General features: G+C 42.5%; 1 protein-coding gene across 1 annotated transcript in view; it reads left to right on the top strand.

Annotated features, from left to right (window-relative positions):
• Positions 1–16,813, top strand: part of LOC126281841 (epoxide hydrolase 4-like) — a 57,411-nt gene extending 40,598 nt beyond the window's left edge. Inside the window, exons 4-6 of the mRNA XM_049981092.1 lie at positions 446–614; positions 716–867; positions 15,906–16,813. Coding sequence (XP_049837049.1) covers positions 446–614; positions 716–867; positions 15,906–16,180 — 596 coding nt within the window. The 3' untranslated portion in view covers positions 16,181–16,813. The remainder of the gene's footprint in view (positions 1–445; positions 615–715; positions 868–15,905) is intronic.
• The last annotated feature ends 2,413 nt before the right edge of the window (positions 16,814–19,226 follow it).

Below are 19,226 nucleotides of genomic sequence, written 5' to 3'. Positions count from 1 at the left end.
ATGGAGCAATATCTCATAGACGACTGGGTTGTTATAAAACGAGCTCTATCTCGGATTGACCAGTGACGCAAGAGGAACTGTTGGGGAGCCGATTCAAACCAGTCAGAACATTGGTGACAGAAAAACAGGATATCAGTCATGCCCTCACCATCAAGAGAAACATTCCGACTTTCGCCTTAGTCGACTCGGGGAAATCTGAATTTTTTTGAGTTGACGCCCACTCGCCTGCAATGCGTGTTGAGATTGCTAAGGCCTGGGACACCTCACGCGGTTTCTGCGTCATGCGAATGGTCGGTTTCAGCAGAAACTGTGCGTCAGCAAGGTAAGATGCCAGTTAGTTTTCTGCTAGCTAGTCGCGTGCAGCGTGAAGCTCACAGTGGGATGTACCGCGTTCGGAGGCAAAGGTACTTCGGCCAGTACTGATGTAATTGTGGCTTTGTTTCAGGGCGCGAAAAGTTCACCCTCGTCGCACACGACTGGGGAGGCGTGGTTGGCTGGGCTTTTGTGTTTAAATACTACCACATGCTGAACAACTACATCATCCTCGACGCTCCTTTCCCAGATGCTTGGTCGAATATGGTATTTTCGGACAAGGATCAGTTCTTAAAATCTTGGTAGGTGTCAGTCTTAATGGTTTAATTTTATGTAAAACATCAGAAAAATCATTAAACGACATTAAAAGATTTTACTATAGCAACGACTTATTTCGTTACAGGTATGTGTTTTTCTATCAACTGCCGTTTCTTCCTGAACTCGCTCTACGCCTGGATGACTTCGGCATCTTTGATACGATTTTTCGCATGTATGCCAAGGTTCCAATAAAAAAAGAAGAAATTGAAGCATATAAATATACTTTTGGAAAGCCAGGTAACTTGACATTTTTGTCACTTTGCTTCTAAAATTACTTGGAATTTTGTTGGCTGAAGGCAATTGTTTTTTACGTTACGTAATTATTAGTTTTAGTTGATTATAAACGTCACTTCAGTACACTGGTTCATGACCAAGCACTTTAAAAGTAATCGGATTGTAGTAATAAGTGAACAAGTTGGATTTAACTTTTATTTATTTCTTAGCTGAGGTCTCTGTTGAAATTTCCAAGGTTTTTTGGAATTGTTGCAGAATGATGATCTGCTTTACGTAAACGGCACCCAATATACAGGGAGTTTCTGGTAAGGGTTTTTTCTCTCTGACTAACAAAATAATGGGGGAAATGAGTGTATTTATAGATAGGTAAACTTAAGAAAATTTCTGCTGAAGTTAGAACATTTTTACTTGGTTATTTTCCTGAGAGTTACAGCAACGAGCTATAATTTTTTATATAAATTGTTTTTTCTATCACATAGCCCATTTATTTAAAACAAATATGTACAACTCAATTTATTTCAAAAGTTTATCTTTTTTAGTTACGCGGCTAGAAACGTTGAAAGTTACAGGGGCAGATGCAACACGCTCTAACTGGCGCTGATCAGGTGGATATTGTGGCGGTTTGTTCATTTAAGTTTGGTGTTCAAACCACTGCCCATTTTCGTGTATGCACAATTTAACCTACGGGCGAGTTGTGAAGTTGTCCCGAAGCGACAAACATCTTTGTTGCGACGTTTAAATGTTTCTAGCTCTCAAACTAAAACTGATTTTTACGTAGTTGGCTTGAACACAACAGTTACATGATTGAAAAAAATATGTTCTGCTTAAAAAATATTATAACTCGTGCTGTATCTCTCTGGAAAGTAATTAAATAACCTTGTTCATAACTCTGCAGAAAAAGTAACATTTCTAACTTTTACATATTTAAATAAATATTGCTTTCACTTCCTACATTGCATTTTACAGACAATAACACTTCATCTGAAACACCCTGTGAATCGACTAACCACTACACGGCCCTAGCAATTTTTGTTTCGCTACCGGCGCTATCAAAGTGTGTTCTTTCTTTGATGACTATCCACTTAGTTTCGACACAGTTGTATTTGGTGCTACCTTCAGCCGTATTTGCAGCTTTTCTACAAACGGATTGTAGCTGTAGAGAGTAACATCTGTAGCACGTCCTACAAATAATTATGGACATAGGGTGCAACAGCCACTCAGAGACGAAAAGGTCGAAGTAATCTAATACTGGCGAGGAACATCGTTGAGGCTCTTCCTAAAGATACAGGGCTGGATTCAGAGCATGGTTTTGGACGGGCTAATTTCTCGTAGTTTAACTGAAGGTCACTGCTATGGCCAGTTCTTTATACGTGGAAAACACTCATGTCGAAAAAGAGCCCACTCAGAATTATTTCCACACCGTGTGTAACAGACAGTTTTGTTTCTAGTGCTTGTTACGTTTTCCCCCTTAATGCTCATTGGAGCAGTGACGTCCCCTCTCCCCTTTTGTTGTCGCTGTTGATGTTGAGCCGCTGCTGCTACAGCTCGGTCGGTGGAATGGTGGCGCGACTCGCAGCGACGGTTGTTCCCGTCGGATAACGTGGAACAGCACCCGAAAATCTCTAAAGAAAATTGTTCCTCGCGTAATGTATGAAAGTCCGTTTGCGAGTCCGCACAGTCTTCTCAGCGATGCGAACTGCTCATTTTAATTGTCTGTTATGGTTTTATGATGATTTGCGATGCCCGGTTAGTTAGTTATTGCAGTATTGAGTTAATCGTTCATCACCGGCGTCGTTTCTCACCACTGAAGCGAGGGAAAATCCATTCGCGGTGCAGTATCAGTAGTTGTTGTTACGTTGCTAGGCAGAATTGTTCACTACGGCACGACGCAAATCCGGAGATAATCTATAATGCTATCTTGCTTTCGTGCATCGTGATATTATTTCGGCAAAACACTCCTTTCAGTACTCAAAGTTCATCAAGTCATTCTTGCAATTAAAATGTGTACAGTTAATTAATTTTGACCATCAACTATCATACAGTTCAATTACTGATGGAGCCAAAACGTGAGATTTCCATTACTGACGAACAATTTTATTGTTCCTTCATAGCAATTAGTTTATAATCATCACACCACACGCACACCGATGGATCAGATCAATTACGATTCTTTTCAATACGGTGATCGTGACAATTACGACAACTCTTACAATCGCCGTATTTGTATTATCTTCGTGTGTTCGTATTAATGTTTCCTACTCCAGGCTAATCAAGTATTGAAGTCTTCGATAATATGACCATTCTTCGTTGTAACTGCTCACTTTGATGAAGGTTGAGTCTAATAATAATATCTCCAATAATTAAAGTTCATTAACTCACCGTACACTATCAGAAGATCACTTAAGTTCAAGTTCTCAAGTCAGAATAACTGAGAACAAAGTCCGCGCATCTCTATCACACAATATTACTTTTTTTTAATAAACAGAAACAATCTCGTAGCGTTCCGTTTGTAGTAGTGTAATAAACGGTGCTCTCTCTCGACTTGATAGCAAGAAAGTTAGCAAGCTACTAACATTTCCATGATCGACCATTGTAGACGCATTTAATTTCCTTTTCGCCGCATTGACAACTCTCTTTCACAATAAATGTTATCTCTGACCGACATATTACTTTGGACTTAACTTTCGTGGTACTGATTTTCAGTTATTACTGAAATGTTTGATAGCTAATTAAAAATAACCTTTCTTTATTTCTACCTTTATATCATGACATACTCAGTAATCATTGAAATTGGTTTTCATCAAAACTTTAATGTGTTCTATTATTGTCAAAGTTGTCGTACCGGTCAGGATAACACTGTTCTCTACTTTAAATTATCATGACATTCTTATTTGGGTTTTCGGGTTTCTTGGGGTGTGCAAGAAGTCAATCTATGATCATCAGGACCGTACAGCAATGGCCCAGCAACAGAATTGTCTCTCAAGGGAAAGCCACAACGTTGGGATCACAACTGACTTAAAACATTGTACACCATTAGTAGGCCATTAAAACAACATAACGTGGAAGTAGTAAGGTGCACTACTCTGGCAATTCCGAGAAAATCGCAAGAGAAGTTTTACGCTTCTATTATGTAACGGATGTATCTGTGCGTAGGTGCCAGACGTTAGAATTCATGCAGGGCAGGTGGATAACGTTAGAGCCTCTTAAGACGAACGTGTATGAGGCGACGGTTCGATTCTCGCTCAAACCTTCATTTATGTGGTACAAGTGTAAAGTCATTGACAATCAAAAAATTTGCAACTAGGCCATTCGTTCTTGCCAAACTAGCAGCATCTCAGCGCTACGCAGGTTGGCTGCCAAATGATGCCTGCCTCCGTGTCCGCAGCTCGCAGAGTCGAGGTGCAAAGTAGTTCCGGGTATCTTACCAGGTGACATGTATAAGGGAATTCGCAAATCACGACAAGCATACACTTCCAGGAAAACCCTGTGCGTTTCTTCATTTAGTTCTCGATAGTTATAAATACACTACTGGCCATTAAAATTGCTACACCAAGCTGAAATGCAGATGATAAACGCGTATTCATTAGACAAATATGTTATACTAGAGCTGACATGTGTTTACATTTTCACGAAATTTGGGTGCATAGATCCTGAGAAATCAGTACCCAGAACAACCACCTCTGGCCGTAATAACGCCCTTGACACGCATGGGCATTGAGTCAAACAGAGCTTGGATAGCTGGTACAGGTACAGCTGGCCATGCAGCTTCAACACAATACCACAGTTCATTAAGAGTAGTGACTGGCGTATTGTGACGAGCCACCATTGACCAGACGTTTTCAATTGGTGAGAGATCTGGAGAATGTGCTGGCCAGGGCACCAGTCGAACATTTCCTGTATCCAGAGAAGCCCGTACAGGACCTGCAACATGCGATCGTGCATTATCCTGCTGAAATGTAGAGTTTCGCAGGAATCGAATGATGGGTAGAGCCACGGGTCGTAACACATCTCAAATGTAACGTCCACTGTTCAAAGTGCCGTCAATGTGAACAAGTGGTGACCGAGATGTGTAACCAATGGCACCCCATGCCATCACGCCTGGTGATACGCCAGTATGGCGATTACGAATACACGCTTCCAATGTGCGTTCACCGCGATGTCGCCAAACACTGATGCTGTAAACAGAAACTGGATTCATCCGAAAAAATGACTTTTGCCATTCGATCAGCCAGGTTCATCGTTGAGTACACCATCGCAGGCGCTCCTGTCTGTGATGCAGCGTCAAGAGTAACCGCAGCCATGTTCTCCGAGCTGATAGTCCCTGCTGCTGCAAACGTCGTCGAACTGTTCGTGCAGATGGTTGTCCTCTTGCAAACGTCCCCATCTGTTGACTCAGGGATCGAAACGTGACTTCACGATCCGTTGCAGCCATGCGGATAAGATGCCTGTCATCTCGACTGATAGTGATACGAGGCCATTGGGATCCAGCACGGCGTTCCGTATTACCATCCTGAACCCACCGATTCCATATTCTGCCAACATTCATTGGATATGGACCAACGAGAGCAGAAATATCGCTATACGATAAACCGCAATCACGATAGGCTACAATCCGACCTTTATCAAAGTCGGAAAAGTGATGGTACGCATTTCTCCTCGTTACACGAGGCATCACAACAACGTTTCACCAGGCAACGCCGGTCAACTGCTGTTTGAGTATGAGAAATCGGTTGAAAACTATCCTCATGTCAGCACGTTGTAGATGTCGCCACCGGCGCCAACCTTGTGTGAATGCTCTGAAAAGCTAATCATTTGCATATCACAGCATCTTCTTCCTATCGGTTAAATTTCGCGTCTGTAGCACATCTTCGTGGTGTAGCAATTTTAATGGCCAGTAGTGTATGTTTGTTCTAATAATTAAATTTAATTAAAAATAGTAGTAAAATAACATGAAATTCACTAAAACTTGATGGAAATACATTTGGTTTTCTTTAATTATATAACCTCACAAAAGTCACATAAACTAAATAATAAGACCAGTGATCAACAAATGTATAGCGGGAATCGAACCGTCCCCTAATACACGGTTGTCTTAACGTTGCTCGACCGCTAACCACTAGCCCACAATGAACTCTGACATTGGGCACCTAGGCACAGATACATTCATTACACAACATACGCGTAAAACCTCTCTTGCGATTTTCTCGGAATTGCCTGAGTAGTGCACCTTACTATTTGCACGTTATGTTGGTTCAAATGGCTCTGAGCACTATGGGACTCAACTGCTGTGGTCATCAGTCCCCTAGAACTTAGAACTACTTAAACCTAACTAACCTAAAGACATCACACACATCCATGCCCGAGGCAGGATTCGAACCTGCGACCGTAGCGGTCTCGCGGTTCCGGACTGCGCGCCTAGAACCGCGAGACCACCGCGGCCGGCGCACATTATGTTGTTTTAATGGACTACTAAAGGTGTGCAAAGTTGGAAGTAAATCTGTGATGCAAACTGCGTGGCCCCGCCTTGTCAGTAAAATCTGGGAAGGAGATTGAATAAAACAAAAACCTGATAGATGAATGCAAGCATTTCATTATGTTATCACATGCATCCATTTGCAAATTACAAACAAACGAACATCGAAAAAACGCTAGTAACGTTAATTAAATCCGTATGAAATATATAGGTAGTTTGGAATCATTAACGGTGCTTTCTAATTTAAAATATATATTCGTTTTGCGCATCATTTATTGGATTTATTCGATACTGAAATGGCGTATGTTCGAATTAACCGAGTACATCAAGGAACTCGAGGTTTGCTAGGCAGTGAGATAGGGATGCAGTTTCGCCTTAATGCCCTACTTAAAGATTGGAACGCCCTGTTTCTTATTTGAAGATTTGTTGGTAGAGAGGGCCAGCATGTTATGGAGACTCATCAAGAGATGGAGACTCATAAACAGATGGAGAAATGACTTCAGGCGTGCACTATCGAAGTGTGATAAAACGAGTGCTATTTAAATTGTATGTTAATTAAAGTAGTAACCTCATACGGTTTGAAGCTTATGTAGTTATCGATAATGAAGTACAGCCTGAAAAATTACACACATAGTCAGATCCTGATAATACTTCAAATTGGTGCAAAGACTGGCAACTGGATTTAATTGTTCAACAAATGTATTATTTTGCACCCCACAAAATTACAAAAAAAAATAGTATCCTTTGAATATAACATCAGAGAGTCACTGTTTGAATCAGTAAACCAGTAGAAACAACCAGATATAACGAGTTGTAGGACTATTAAATGGAATAATGCCAAAGAACCAGTCGTAAGTAAAGCAGGTTGGAGACTTCAGTTCAGTAGTAGAAAAACGGAAAAACGCAATCAATCTGCGAAAAAGGTTGCATACAACACGTCTGTGATACCCGTCTTTGAATATTGATCAATTTTATGGAACCTGTGTCAGATACAGCTAACAGGAGATATTGAACGTACATACAGAATGGCATCAAAAATGATCAAAGGTTGTTTGAATTACGGAAGGACATGGCGGAAATGCTTGAAAACGTAAATCGGTAGATCCCAGATTAAGCCTACTTAGAAACCTTCAAGAACCAGTGTTCAGTGAGGAATCTCATAATGTACTATACTCTTCTACTAGGGACTACGAAGGTCACGCTATTACTAATTACAGAGCGCACACTGGCCTTTAAGCATTCATCCTTCGTGCGCTCCATGCATGAACTGGACGAATATCAAACCTATGCAATAGGAAGTATCCCCTTCCATGCACTTCACAGTGGTTTGCCGAGTGTAGATGTAGACGAAAATGTTGATGTATGTTCCATTGTGACCTACGACAAACTGTTGACTAGAAAAGGGCCCTATATCTTCCACATATTCGATATGGATATCACTACAGGTATCGTTTCGTTTCTATTGTGCATCATTATGTTGTTTTCTTCAGTTCGGAGAGTGGATTGATGCAGCTCTCCCCTTGAGTCTATTCTGTACGAGGGTCTTCTTCTTTGCATAACCGTCACAACCTACATCCATGTGGGCCTCCTTTCTGTACTCAGGCCTTTATGTCTGTCTACAGTTTTTATCTCTCGCGTTTCTATCATTACCAGATTGATTATTCCTTGGTACATCAAGACGTATCCTACCAACCAATCTCTGCTTTCATTCAAGGAGCGCCATAAATTTTCAACGGCCTTGCCGCAGCAGTAACGCCCGTTGCTGTCAGATTACAGAAGCTAAGCGCTGTCGGGCTAGGCTAGAACTTGGTCTGGTGACCGTCTGGGTCTGCCTACCGCTGTTGGCGAGCGGGAAGCACTCAGCCCTTGCAAGGCCAATTGAGGATCTACTTGACTGAGAAGTAGCGGCTCCGGTCACGAAAACTGACAACGGGCGGAAGAGCCATGTACTGACTATGTGCCACTCCATATCTACATCCAACGGAGCCTACTGACTGAGAATGGGACTGCAGTCGGTACCGTTGTGCCATCCGAGTTTGTTTGGATGGAGTTGTTAGTGCCATAAATTTATTTTTTTATTCATTCTGAGTCAGTACCCCCTTGTCGGTCATATTCGATCTACCTATCTAACCGTCAGCACTCTCCTGTAGCACCACATTTGGTAAATTTCTACTCTCTTCTCTTCTGCACTGCTTATCGTCCTAGTTTCACTTCTGTACGAGGCTAGACTCTATACAAGCACCTACAGAAAAGATATTCTTGTATTTAAATTTATATTCAGTGTCAACAAATTTATCTTTTTGGAAAAAATGGTTATAATGGCTCTGAGCACTATGGGATTTAACATCTGAGGTCTTCAGTCCCCTAGAACTTGGTGTTGTTGTGGTCTTCAGTCCTGAGACTGGTTTGATGCAGCTCTCCATGCTACTCTATCCTGTGCAAGCTTCTTCATCTCCCAATACCTACTGCAACCCACATCCTACTGAATCTGCATAGTGTTTTCATCTCATGGTCTCACTCTACGACTTTTACGCTCCACGCTGCCCTCGAATACTACACTGGTCATCCCCTGATGCCTCAGAACATGTGCTACTAAGCGATCCCTTCTTCTTGTCAAGTTGTGCCACAAACTCCTATTCTCCCCAATTCTATTCAATACCTCCTCATTAGTTATGTGACCTACCCATCTAACCTTCAGCATTCTTCTGTAGCACCACATTTCGAAAGCTTCTATTCTCTTCTTGTCTAAACTATTTATTGTCCACGTTTTACTTCCATACATGGCTACACTCCATACAAATACTTCCAGAAACGACTTCTTGACACTTAAATCTATACTCGATGTTAACAAATTTCTCTTCTTCAGAAACGCTTTCTTTGTCATTGCCAGTCAACATTTTATATCCACTCTACTTCGACCATCATCAGTTATTTTGCTCCCCAAATAGCAAAACTCCTTTGCTACTTTAAGTTTCTCATTTCGTAATCTAATTCCCTCAGCATCACCCAACTTAATTCGATTACATTCCATTATCCTCGATTTGCTTTTGTTGATGTTCATCTTAAATCCTCCTTTCACGACACTGTCCATTCCGTTCAACTGCTCTTCCAAGTCCTTTGCTGTCTCTGACAGAATTACAATGTCATCGGCGAACCTTAACATTTTTATTTCTTCTCCATGGATTTTAATACCTACACCGAATTTTTCTTTTGTTTATTTTACTGCTTGCTCAATATACAGATTGAATAACATTGGGGAGACGCTACAACCCTGTCTCACTCCCTTCCCAACCACTACTTCCCTTTTATGCCTCTCGACTCTTATAACTGCCATCTGGTTTCTGTACAAATTGTAAATAGCCTTTCGCTCCCTGTGTTTTACCCCTGCTACCTTCAGAATTTGAAAGAGAGTATTCCAGTCAACATTGTCAAACGCTTTCTCTAAGCCTACAAATGCTAGAAACGTAGGTTTTCCTTTCCGTAATCTTTCTTCGAAGGTAAGTCGTAGGGTTAGTATTGCCTCACGTGTTCCAATATTTCTACGGAATCCAAACTGATCTTGCCCGAGGTCAACTTCTACTAGTTTTTCCATTCGTCTGTAAAGAATTCTCGTTAGTATTTTGCAACTATGACTTATTAAACTGATAGTTCGGTAATTTTCACATCTCTCAACACCTGCTTTCTTTGGGATTGGAATTATTAGAACTTAGAATTATTAGAACTTAGAACTACTTAAACCTAACTAACCTAAGGACATCACACACATCCATGCCCGAGGCAGGATTCGAAGCTGCGACTGTAGCTATCTTTTTGAGAAATGCTTTTCTTGCGATTGCCAGTCTGCGTTTTACACGCTTTCTATTTTTTCGCTGTCATTTATTTTGCTGCCTAAATAGCAGAACTCATCAACTATTTTTCATGTTTAATTTCCTAATCTAATTCCCTCATCATCACGTGATTTGCTTCAACTACAATCCGTTATCCTAGTGTTGCCGTTGTTGATGTTCATCTCTTCAAGACGCTATCGATTCCTTCCAGCTGCTCTTCCAATGCCCCGCCGTCTTTGAAAGAATTACAGAGCCTTCGAGAAAATTTCAAAGTTTGTAGTTCTTCTCCATAATATGTAATTCCCTTTCCAAATTTCTCCTTGATTTCCTTTACTGCTTGCTTAATTGGGGAGTAGCTACGATCTTATCTTCCTCCTATCTCGATTACTGTTCCGTTTTTTGTCCTTCGCCTCTTAAGCAATGGTCACAGTGGCACCGATATCTATGGACTCTGCTGACGACCGATAAGGGGCGAAGACGTGATATCAAATCAGTATGTGTGCGGTCACAATTTAGGCGATCTCATCACCCGAACGGGCAGACTTCGGACGACATTCGGTGAAATTCACACCAGTTTGTTTCCTTAGGTCATATTGGCCGACACGATACGAAATATGCTCTGTGAAAAACTGAGAAGCTTAGTCACAGGAGAGTTTGTGACATCCTGAGAATCAAAAATATCAGCACGTCGATACAGTTCGGAATCTGTGGACTGAAATTGTAGGTTTATTGGAAGCCGAAAGTAAGCAAAACCTTTATCGGAAATTTTAGGCGTAAATTATAGCCTCAAAAAATAATTTTGCTAAAATGAGAATGCTAGAATATCTTATGCTTAAAGTTACTGTAGTGAATCTTCTTGGGTTATGGTACGTGGGCATTGTTTACAAACTATGATTACTACTTACTGGACTTCTGCACCAGTAGGGTAGTGATTCTGTTACATGAAGTGCTTGTAAGATATCCGGCAGCTGTGGCCGAGTGGTTCTAGGCGCCTCAGTCCGGAACCGCGCTGCTGCTGCGATCACTGGTTCTAACCCTGCCTCGGGCATGGATGTGTCTGATTTCCTTGGCCGAGCGGTTCCAGGCGCTGCAGTCTGGAACCGCGTGACCGCTACGGGAGCAGGTTCGAATCCTGCCTCAGGTATGGATGTGTGTGATGTCATTAGATTAGTTAGGTTTAAGTAGTTATAAGTTCTAGGGGACTGATGACTTTAGAAGTGCCCTTAGTGCTCAGAGCCGTTTGAACCATTTGTGATTTCCTTAGGTTAGTTAGGTTTAAGTAGTTCTAAGTCTAGGGGACTGATGACCTCAGATGTTAAGTCCCATAGTGCTTAGAGCCATTTGAACCATGCTGTTTGTAATCTTGTTTTTCAAGGTCACCACGAATTATATCGAGCGTGTTATACAACTTTTCTCCCTTCCTCTCGTGCATTCGTAAATCTTGTCTGCTAATTCCAGGAACCGAGGACTGTGTACAGCACTCGCCATGTTCATTTCGAGACAGATATGGCTCATTCAAATGTATACAGCGTCTTTTTAATAGCAAACAGCATTGCAGTAGTCTTCCCTAAGCGCAGAGACGTCCTGGTACCCCTCCCATCCTTGGCGGTTAAAACCTAACCTACTTCATACATAGAACAGATTCTGTCCTAACTTAACCTACTTGATGCCGCCAAAAACTGACGGAGGAGATCGGGCACACTGTGCCCAAGCTGTCGGCCGATGTTATCGGACAACTTCTGCTCATGGCGTCTGACGACCTTTTCGTTGCCACTGTGAACTCAACCCTGTAATAGGAACCTGGTGTCTGTACAATTTACGACCAGTCATATAATAACAGGCAGCAGATCTTGACTTGAGAAATACCACAACTTTAAAAATGTGTATTTAATGAAAGAAACATAATATAACCTTCTGTTATACATCATTACAAAGAGTATTTAAAAAGGTTTTTTTTCACTCAAAAACAAGTTCAGAGATGTTCAATATGGCCCCTTCCAGACACTCGAGCAATATCAACCCGATACTCCAACTTGTTCCACACTCTCTGTAGCATATCAGGCGTAACAGTTTGGATAGCTGCTGTTATTTCTCGTTTGAAATCATCAATGGTGGCTGGGAGAGATGGCCGAAACACCATATCCTTAACATACCCCCATAAGAAAAAATCGCAGGGGGTAAGATCAGGGCTTCTTGGAGGCCAGTGATGAAGTGCTCTGTCACGGGCAGCCTGGCGGCCGATCCATCGCCTCGGGTAATTGACGTTCAGGTAGTTACGGACAGATAAGTGCCAATGTGGTGGCGCTCCATCCTGCTGAAATATGAATTGTTGTGCTTCTTGATCGAGCTGAGGGAACAGCCAATTCTCTAATATCTCCAGATACTGTAGTCCAGTTACAGTAGCACCTTCGAAGAAAAAGGGACCAAAAACTTTATTGGCTGAAATAGCACAGAAAACGTTCACCTTAGGCGAGTCACGTTCATACTGAGTTGTTTCCCGCGGATTCTCAGTGCCCCATATACAGACATTGTGAAATTGACTTTCCCATTAGTGTGGAAAGTTGCTTCATCACTAAACACAATCTTTGAAACGAAAGATTCATCTGTTTCCATTTGAGCAAGGATAAAATCACAGAAATCGATTCTTTTAATCTTATCAGCTGCAGACAGTGCTTGAACCAATTTCAGACGATAAGGTTTCATAACTAACCTTTTTCGTAGGACTTTCCATATAGTTGATTGTGGAATTTGCAGCTCTCTGCTAGCTCTGCGAGTCGATTTTCCTGGGCTGCGAACAAATGTTTGCTGGATGCGTGATACATTTTCTTCACTCGTTCTCGGCCGTCCAGTTCTTTGGCCATTGCACAAACACCCATTCTCTGTAAACTGTTTATACCAACGTTTAATACACCACCTATCAGGAGGTTTAACACCATACTTCGTTCGAAATGCACGCTGAACAACTGTCGTCGATTCTCTTGCGCCGTACTCAATAACACAAAAAGCTTTCTGTTGAGCGGTCGCCATCTTAGCATCAACTGACGCTGACGCCTAGTCAACAGCGCCTCAAGCGAACAAATGTACAACTAAATGAAACTTTATAGCTCCCTTAATTCGCCGACAGATAGTGCTTAGCTCTGCCTTTTGTCGTTGCAGAGTTTTAAATTCCTAAAGTTGTGGTATTCTTTTTGAATCACCCTGTAAATAAATGTCTGTAAGAGTTTTAGATAACTTTTCGCTCTTTGTATTTTATCTATGCTACCTTCATAATTTCAAAGAGTGTATTCCAGTCAACGTTGTCAAAAGCTATCTAAATGTACTACGAAGGTTGCCCTCAAAGACATGCACCGCATTTTTTTTCCAGCCGAAAACAATGCTACGAATGCGAAACGCTACGTATGTATTATCTGAAGTCTCCTGAGTGAGTGTGCCAAGTTTCTGTCGCTTCCGACAGATAGCGTAGCTTCAGGACAATTCCAAAATGGCGTCTGTAGGTGATGTGTGTTACAAGCAACGTGCCGTCATTGAATTTCTCACTCCAGAGAAATAAACTTTGGGAAATGTTCACAAACGCTTGTGCAAAGTCTATGGACCATCTGCTGTCGACAGAAGTACAGTCACTCGCTGGGCACCTGCGAAATGCCCTCGATGCGTTGCAAGTCTCCGACGTGGTCATAACGGTGTTCTGTGTAGTTTTGAGTGCATTATGACCATGCTCCTACAGTGGGTGCTTCATCAGAAGGCGGTTCAGCGTGCCACGATTTGCAGCGTTCGGGGAGACCACAGCTGCCATATTGCAGCGAGCTGATGTCATTCACGGGGACAGACGCATTACGACGCTGCATCTGTCAGTCAGCAAAGGAAATGTGGATACAATTATCCGCACTCTTGGATATTCAAAACTGTGTGCAAGATGGGTCCTGCGGTGCCTAACGCTGGATCACAAATCGCACAGAGAAAACATTTGTCTTGATTTGTTGCAACGTTTTGAACCTGAGAGCAAGGCCTTCTTGTCCGGGATTATGACAGGTGATAAACGCGGGTTTGCCGTTTTGAGCCCGAAACAAAACAACAGTCGACCCCACAGAAGAAACAATTCAAAGCAATTGCTTCCACAGGTAACGTCATGATCGCCTTGTTCTGGGGCTGTGAAGGTGTGATTCTCATTGATGTGATGGCAAAAGGCGACATCATTAATTCAGAAGCATATGCCAACACATTAACAAAACTCAATACGCTATTCTGGCGACTTCGGCGCCACAGTAACCCTGGAGATGAAACTTCCTGGCAGATTAAAACTGTGTGCCGGACCGAGACTCGAACTCGGGGCCTTTAACTTTTGCGGGCAAGTTCTCTACCAACTGAGCTACCCAAGCACGACTCACGTCCCGTCTTCACAGCTTTACTTCTGCCAGTACCGTTTCCTACCTTCCAAACTTTACAGAAGCTCTCCTGCGAAACCTGCAGAATTAGCACTCCTGAACGACAGGATATTGCGGAGACATGGCTTAGCCACAGCCTAGGGGATGTTTCCAGAAGTGGCTAAGCCATGTCCCCGCAATATCCTTTCTTTCAGGAGTGCTAGTTCTGCAGGTGTCGCAGGAGAGCTTCTGTAAAGTTTGGAAGGTAGGAGACGAGGTACTAGCAGAAGTAAAGCTGTGAAGACGGGGCGTGAGTCGTGCTTGGGTAGCTCAGTTGGTAGAGAACTTGCCCGCGAAAGGTAAAGGTCCCGAGTTCGAGTCTCGGTCCGGCACACAGTTTTAATCTGCCAGGAAGTTCCATATCAGCGCACACTCCGCTGCAGAGTGAAAATCTCATTCTGGAAACCCGGGAGATGTTTTGCTGCAACACGATAACGCTCGTCCCTACACAAGTCTGAGGACTGCTGAAGACGTAGCGAAACAGGGTTGGACACTATTACCTCGTCCACCCTACAGCTCTCACCTAGCCCCTTCGGACTTCCACTGCTTGGGCCATTAATGGATACCACCCCTGGAAGACATTCTGAGGACGATGAGGAGGTGATTTACACAGTGAAACGCTGGCTCTGCCACCAGAACGAAGATTGGCACCGACAGGGCATACACGCCCTCGTTTTGAGCTGAAGGAAGGATATCACAAAAATGGTTCAAGCATTGTGGAAGTTAACATCTGAGGTTATCAGTACCATAGACTGAGAACTACTTAAACCTAACTAACCTAAGGAAATTATACACATCCATGCCCGAGGCAGGATTCGAACCTGCGACCGTAGCAGCAGCGCAGTTCCGGACTGAAGTGCCTAGAACCGCTCGGCCTCAGCGGCCGGCATGAAGATTACATTTAAAATTAGGGTGTGTAAATAAAACAGCATTCTTTCGTGTGTGTAATTCTCACTATGTTCAATAACGAACTGTTAAAGAAAAAAGTGTGGTGCATTACTTTCTGGGCGAACTTCGTACAAAGTAGGTTTGCCTTTCTACAGTCTGTCTCCTAAGATTAGTCGCTTACTCAGTGCTGAGTGTCTTTTTTTGGCTTCTCAAATCCCTCTCCCCTCTCTGTCCCCCAGCACATGGATATCAGCCATTTTTGCATTAGTACGACCTTTGAATCAGGAACTTTAATGAGATCTTCCACTACTTAACGGATTCACTGAACGCATGGATCGCTTTTGATTCCGCCAGTTAATCTTCGAACACACAGGCCATCCTCGTGCCGTCGCCTGTGTGCAGTACTGTGCAGTTACTGTCTGTGACTTTCAGGAGCGCTGACGCCGCCCGTCAACTACTACCGGGCCCTTATGGAGGCGCCGTGGCACCAGCCGTCACCGCCGAGAGGCAAGCCGCTGCCCCCCGGACTCTTCCTGTTCGGCGAGAAGGAGTTCGCGCTCTCCTTCGACTTCCTGTCTCACGCCAGGGACCAGATAGGAGTCCCCACCGCCATCGTCAAGGAGGCGGGACACTTCGTGCAGCAGGAAAACCCAGAGGAAGTCAACAGGCTCATCAGGGACTTCCTGTCCAGCCAGGAAGCTCGCTGACGCCTGGTACCTGCACCTACAAAAGGTTTCCCTTTTCAGTGCCATTAAAGCAGGGAAGACCTGTGCCTCAGAACATACTCTACAGCAGGGACACTGCGAGTTAAGACTGATGGGGACACTTGTTGTCTTTCTCTGATCCTTGTGATTGTGGGCTGACCGTGCTGAGTATTATTGTGAACACACATAATAAAAACTATCATAATGTTTTCGTTAGTATAAAACAACGTTTTGAAACAACGATGTACTGTACATGTCTACATAATGTTCACTTTTCACTGTGTGCTGGCAATACACAAGCCAGGTAGACATAAATGACCAATTTCAATTTTTATAACTTCTCATAAAATAGTATCTGTATGTTGTCTTGGTGGTCTAGTTATTGTTTATTATTCTGTACCTGAATATTGCGACCTTCCCCACTTTTAACTGAAAACCAAATAAAACAGATGGGGACAGAGAGAAAGAGAGAAGGGGGAGAAAGAGAGAGATTCCCAAATAACTTTTTTCCTTGTCAATGTAATTGTTCTACATGTATATGATAAAGATTTTTTTGTTACAGCTGCTTCAACTATGATTTTAGCCGTCTTCAGTGGTGTACATATAAAAATTGCTACAACAATATCAGAACTCAGATCCTTCATGTATTTTTCTTTCTTTCCGTCCCTGTCCCGCTTCAATGCGGGGTCAGCAGTGTTAGAGCGGATTTGGCAGTGTTACTGGCAGAGGGTGGCAGGGTGCCATTCCTACCACCACTCTGAACCCCATGGACATAAGCAGTGTGTAGCTGTATGCATCTAGTGTAACCCATGAAATATTGAGAATGTTTGCACATGTCTGTGAGTTGTGTGACTGAGACGGAAGGGGACCAGCTCAGGACTCACCTAGCAGGATGTGGAAAACCACCTAAAAACCACATCCAGGCAGGCCAGCATACCGGCCCTCGTCGCTAATCCGCCGGGCGGATTCGATCTGGGGCAGCGCGCCTACCGGAGTCCAGGTTCAAATGGCTCCGAGCACTATGGGACTTCCGAGTCCAGGAAGCAGCGCATTAACGCTCTCGTGTATCCTGGTTCGTCAATTCAGATTCTTCATGTACATAGTCATAATTAGTAGCATTTTTCTATTATCATGGAATTGATTTGATTAACTCCGAGTGTATAATATAATATCATTATAAACACATCTTTACGCTTCTTTCATGTGAAGAGCGGTTTATCTGTGTGAAGTGAAGAGCAGATAATGACAGCAATAATACAATATCTGTTTTATGCCATTGAAGATGCCTATAACAGTGAGATGAATATATTTGGTGACAAGCAAATTAGAAACATATGTTAGCGATAAGTAAGAAATTTAATCTGGATACATTCTACAGTAAAAAATTATGAGGGCAGATTTTTAAATTTTTTAACATTTTCTCAGGACGTTATCTGGATTACTGGGATGAATTATCTTTTCACCATTACCAGAATTCTGTTGGCTAGTGCACTGTATACTACCGCACCCTGGCAGCTGATGCCGTAATCACAGTGGGACTGACGGTAGGTTACAGCATAAGCACTTGTCGGTATACAGATAATTACAGTAACTCAACATGGGAGCAACACGATCACTACTGAACGATGGAAGTAGTCTCTATCGGTTTTGTTGTTACCTAGGTGAGCGCACACAGCTACATGACATAGAGCGGAAGTGATCCATTTATGGTTTGGGCTCGATTTCCAGAAGGCAACGGTTAAAATCCCCACCTTCACTTATCTTAAGGCATTCCAACCGAATGCCATGTTTGTTTTCGAACAGGCCACGGCGTCTTTCTTGCTACGATATCGAGCATCCGACAAGTGCATTTTAAAGATCTCAAAAGCGACGAGATTTTATACAGTAATTGATACATCTTCCTTAAAATCACGTTTCACACGTTCCAAATCGGAGAAAACCCATCAGGATTGAGAATGTGATTCACAAAATGTTATTAATTATGCAGCTTTAAAATTTTGCTTTTACATATTATCGAAACAGGACTTTCGTTAAGGACTAATGTTTTCAATATGACAGACACTTTTTTTTCCTTTTCTTCCCATGCACGCATATCCTGCATTGCCTGCAATGAGGGTCGAAGATATAGGAAGAGAACTTTCTAACACTAGAACCTTACAAAACAGAATACCAGAAATTATGTAGGCTACATGAATTGTTCACAAAGATGACTTACAGTAGAATTTTGATATTCTCCATAATGTTAAGAGGTTCTTGTAAAATTACGTTCTCCAGTACCATCTTTATACTGTCTTAGGTGACATGGTTATTAATATTATACACACAAGGTACATGCTCCATTTTATTCATCACAAACTCTTCATACGGTCGACCTGTACATTGTAGTTAAACTGTAAACCACAAAGTCGTCTTTTAGCTCTTGGTTTTTATTATGCACATGTCATGAACTGCTGGGGACACACATTCAAAAATAAGAGTCTACGACTCCCTGTTCTTTCAAATCGTCTTATTTTTGATCTATTGCTATTTTGATTTTACATCTGATTAAATCACGTAATGACTGAGGTCAGAGTACTAGCTTTAAATCATATTGCTGTAAACAAGATTACACATTTTGTTCATGGAATGACTTGATATAATTTCTTTCACAGACACATATACTGATGCATCGACTCTAAAGCCTGAATCGGTCCAAAACAATTTTCATTTCCATTCCTTTGACGTCAGCCTGAAACCTGAGTCAAGAAAGAACTAATATATATACAAAGGTTCGCTAAAAACGTGTACTGGAATATTATATGTGTATACGCTATGTGATGAAAAGTATCTGGACACCTGGCTCAAAATGACTTACAAGTTCGTGGCGCCCTCCATCGGTAATGCTGGAATTCAATATAGTGTTGGTCCACCCTTAGCCTTGATGATAGCTTCCAATCACGCAGGCATACGTCCAGTCAGGTGTTGGAAGGTTTCTTGGGGAATGGCAGCCCATTCTTCACAGAGTGCTGCACTGAGGAGAGGTATCGATGTCGGTCGGTGAGGCCTGGCG

Source organism: Schistocerca gregaria, chromosome 7, assembly GCF_023897955.1.
Source record: "Schistocerca gregaria isolate iqSchGreg1 chromosome 7, iqSchGreg1.2, whole genome shotgun sequence".
In the NCBI taxonomy this organism is placed as follows: Eukaryota; Metazoa; Arthropoda; class Insecta; order Orthoptera; family Acrididae; genus Schistocerca; species Schistocerca gregaria.
The sequence above is the reverse complement of the archived record's forward strand: the minus strand, read 5'-3'. Positions and strand labels throughout refer to the sequence as shown.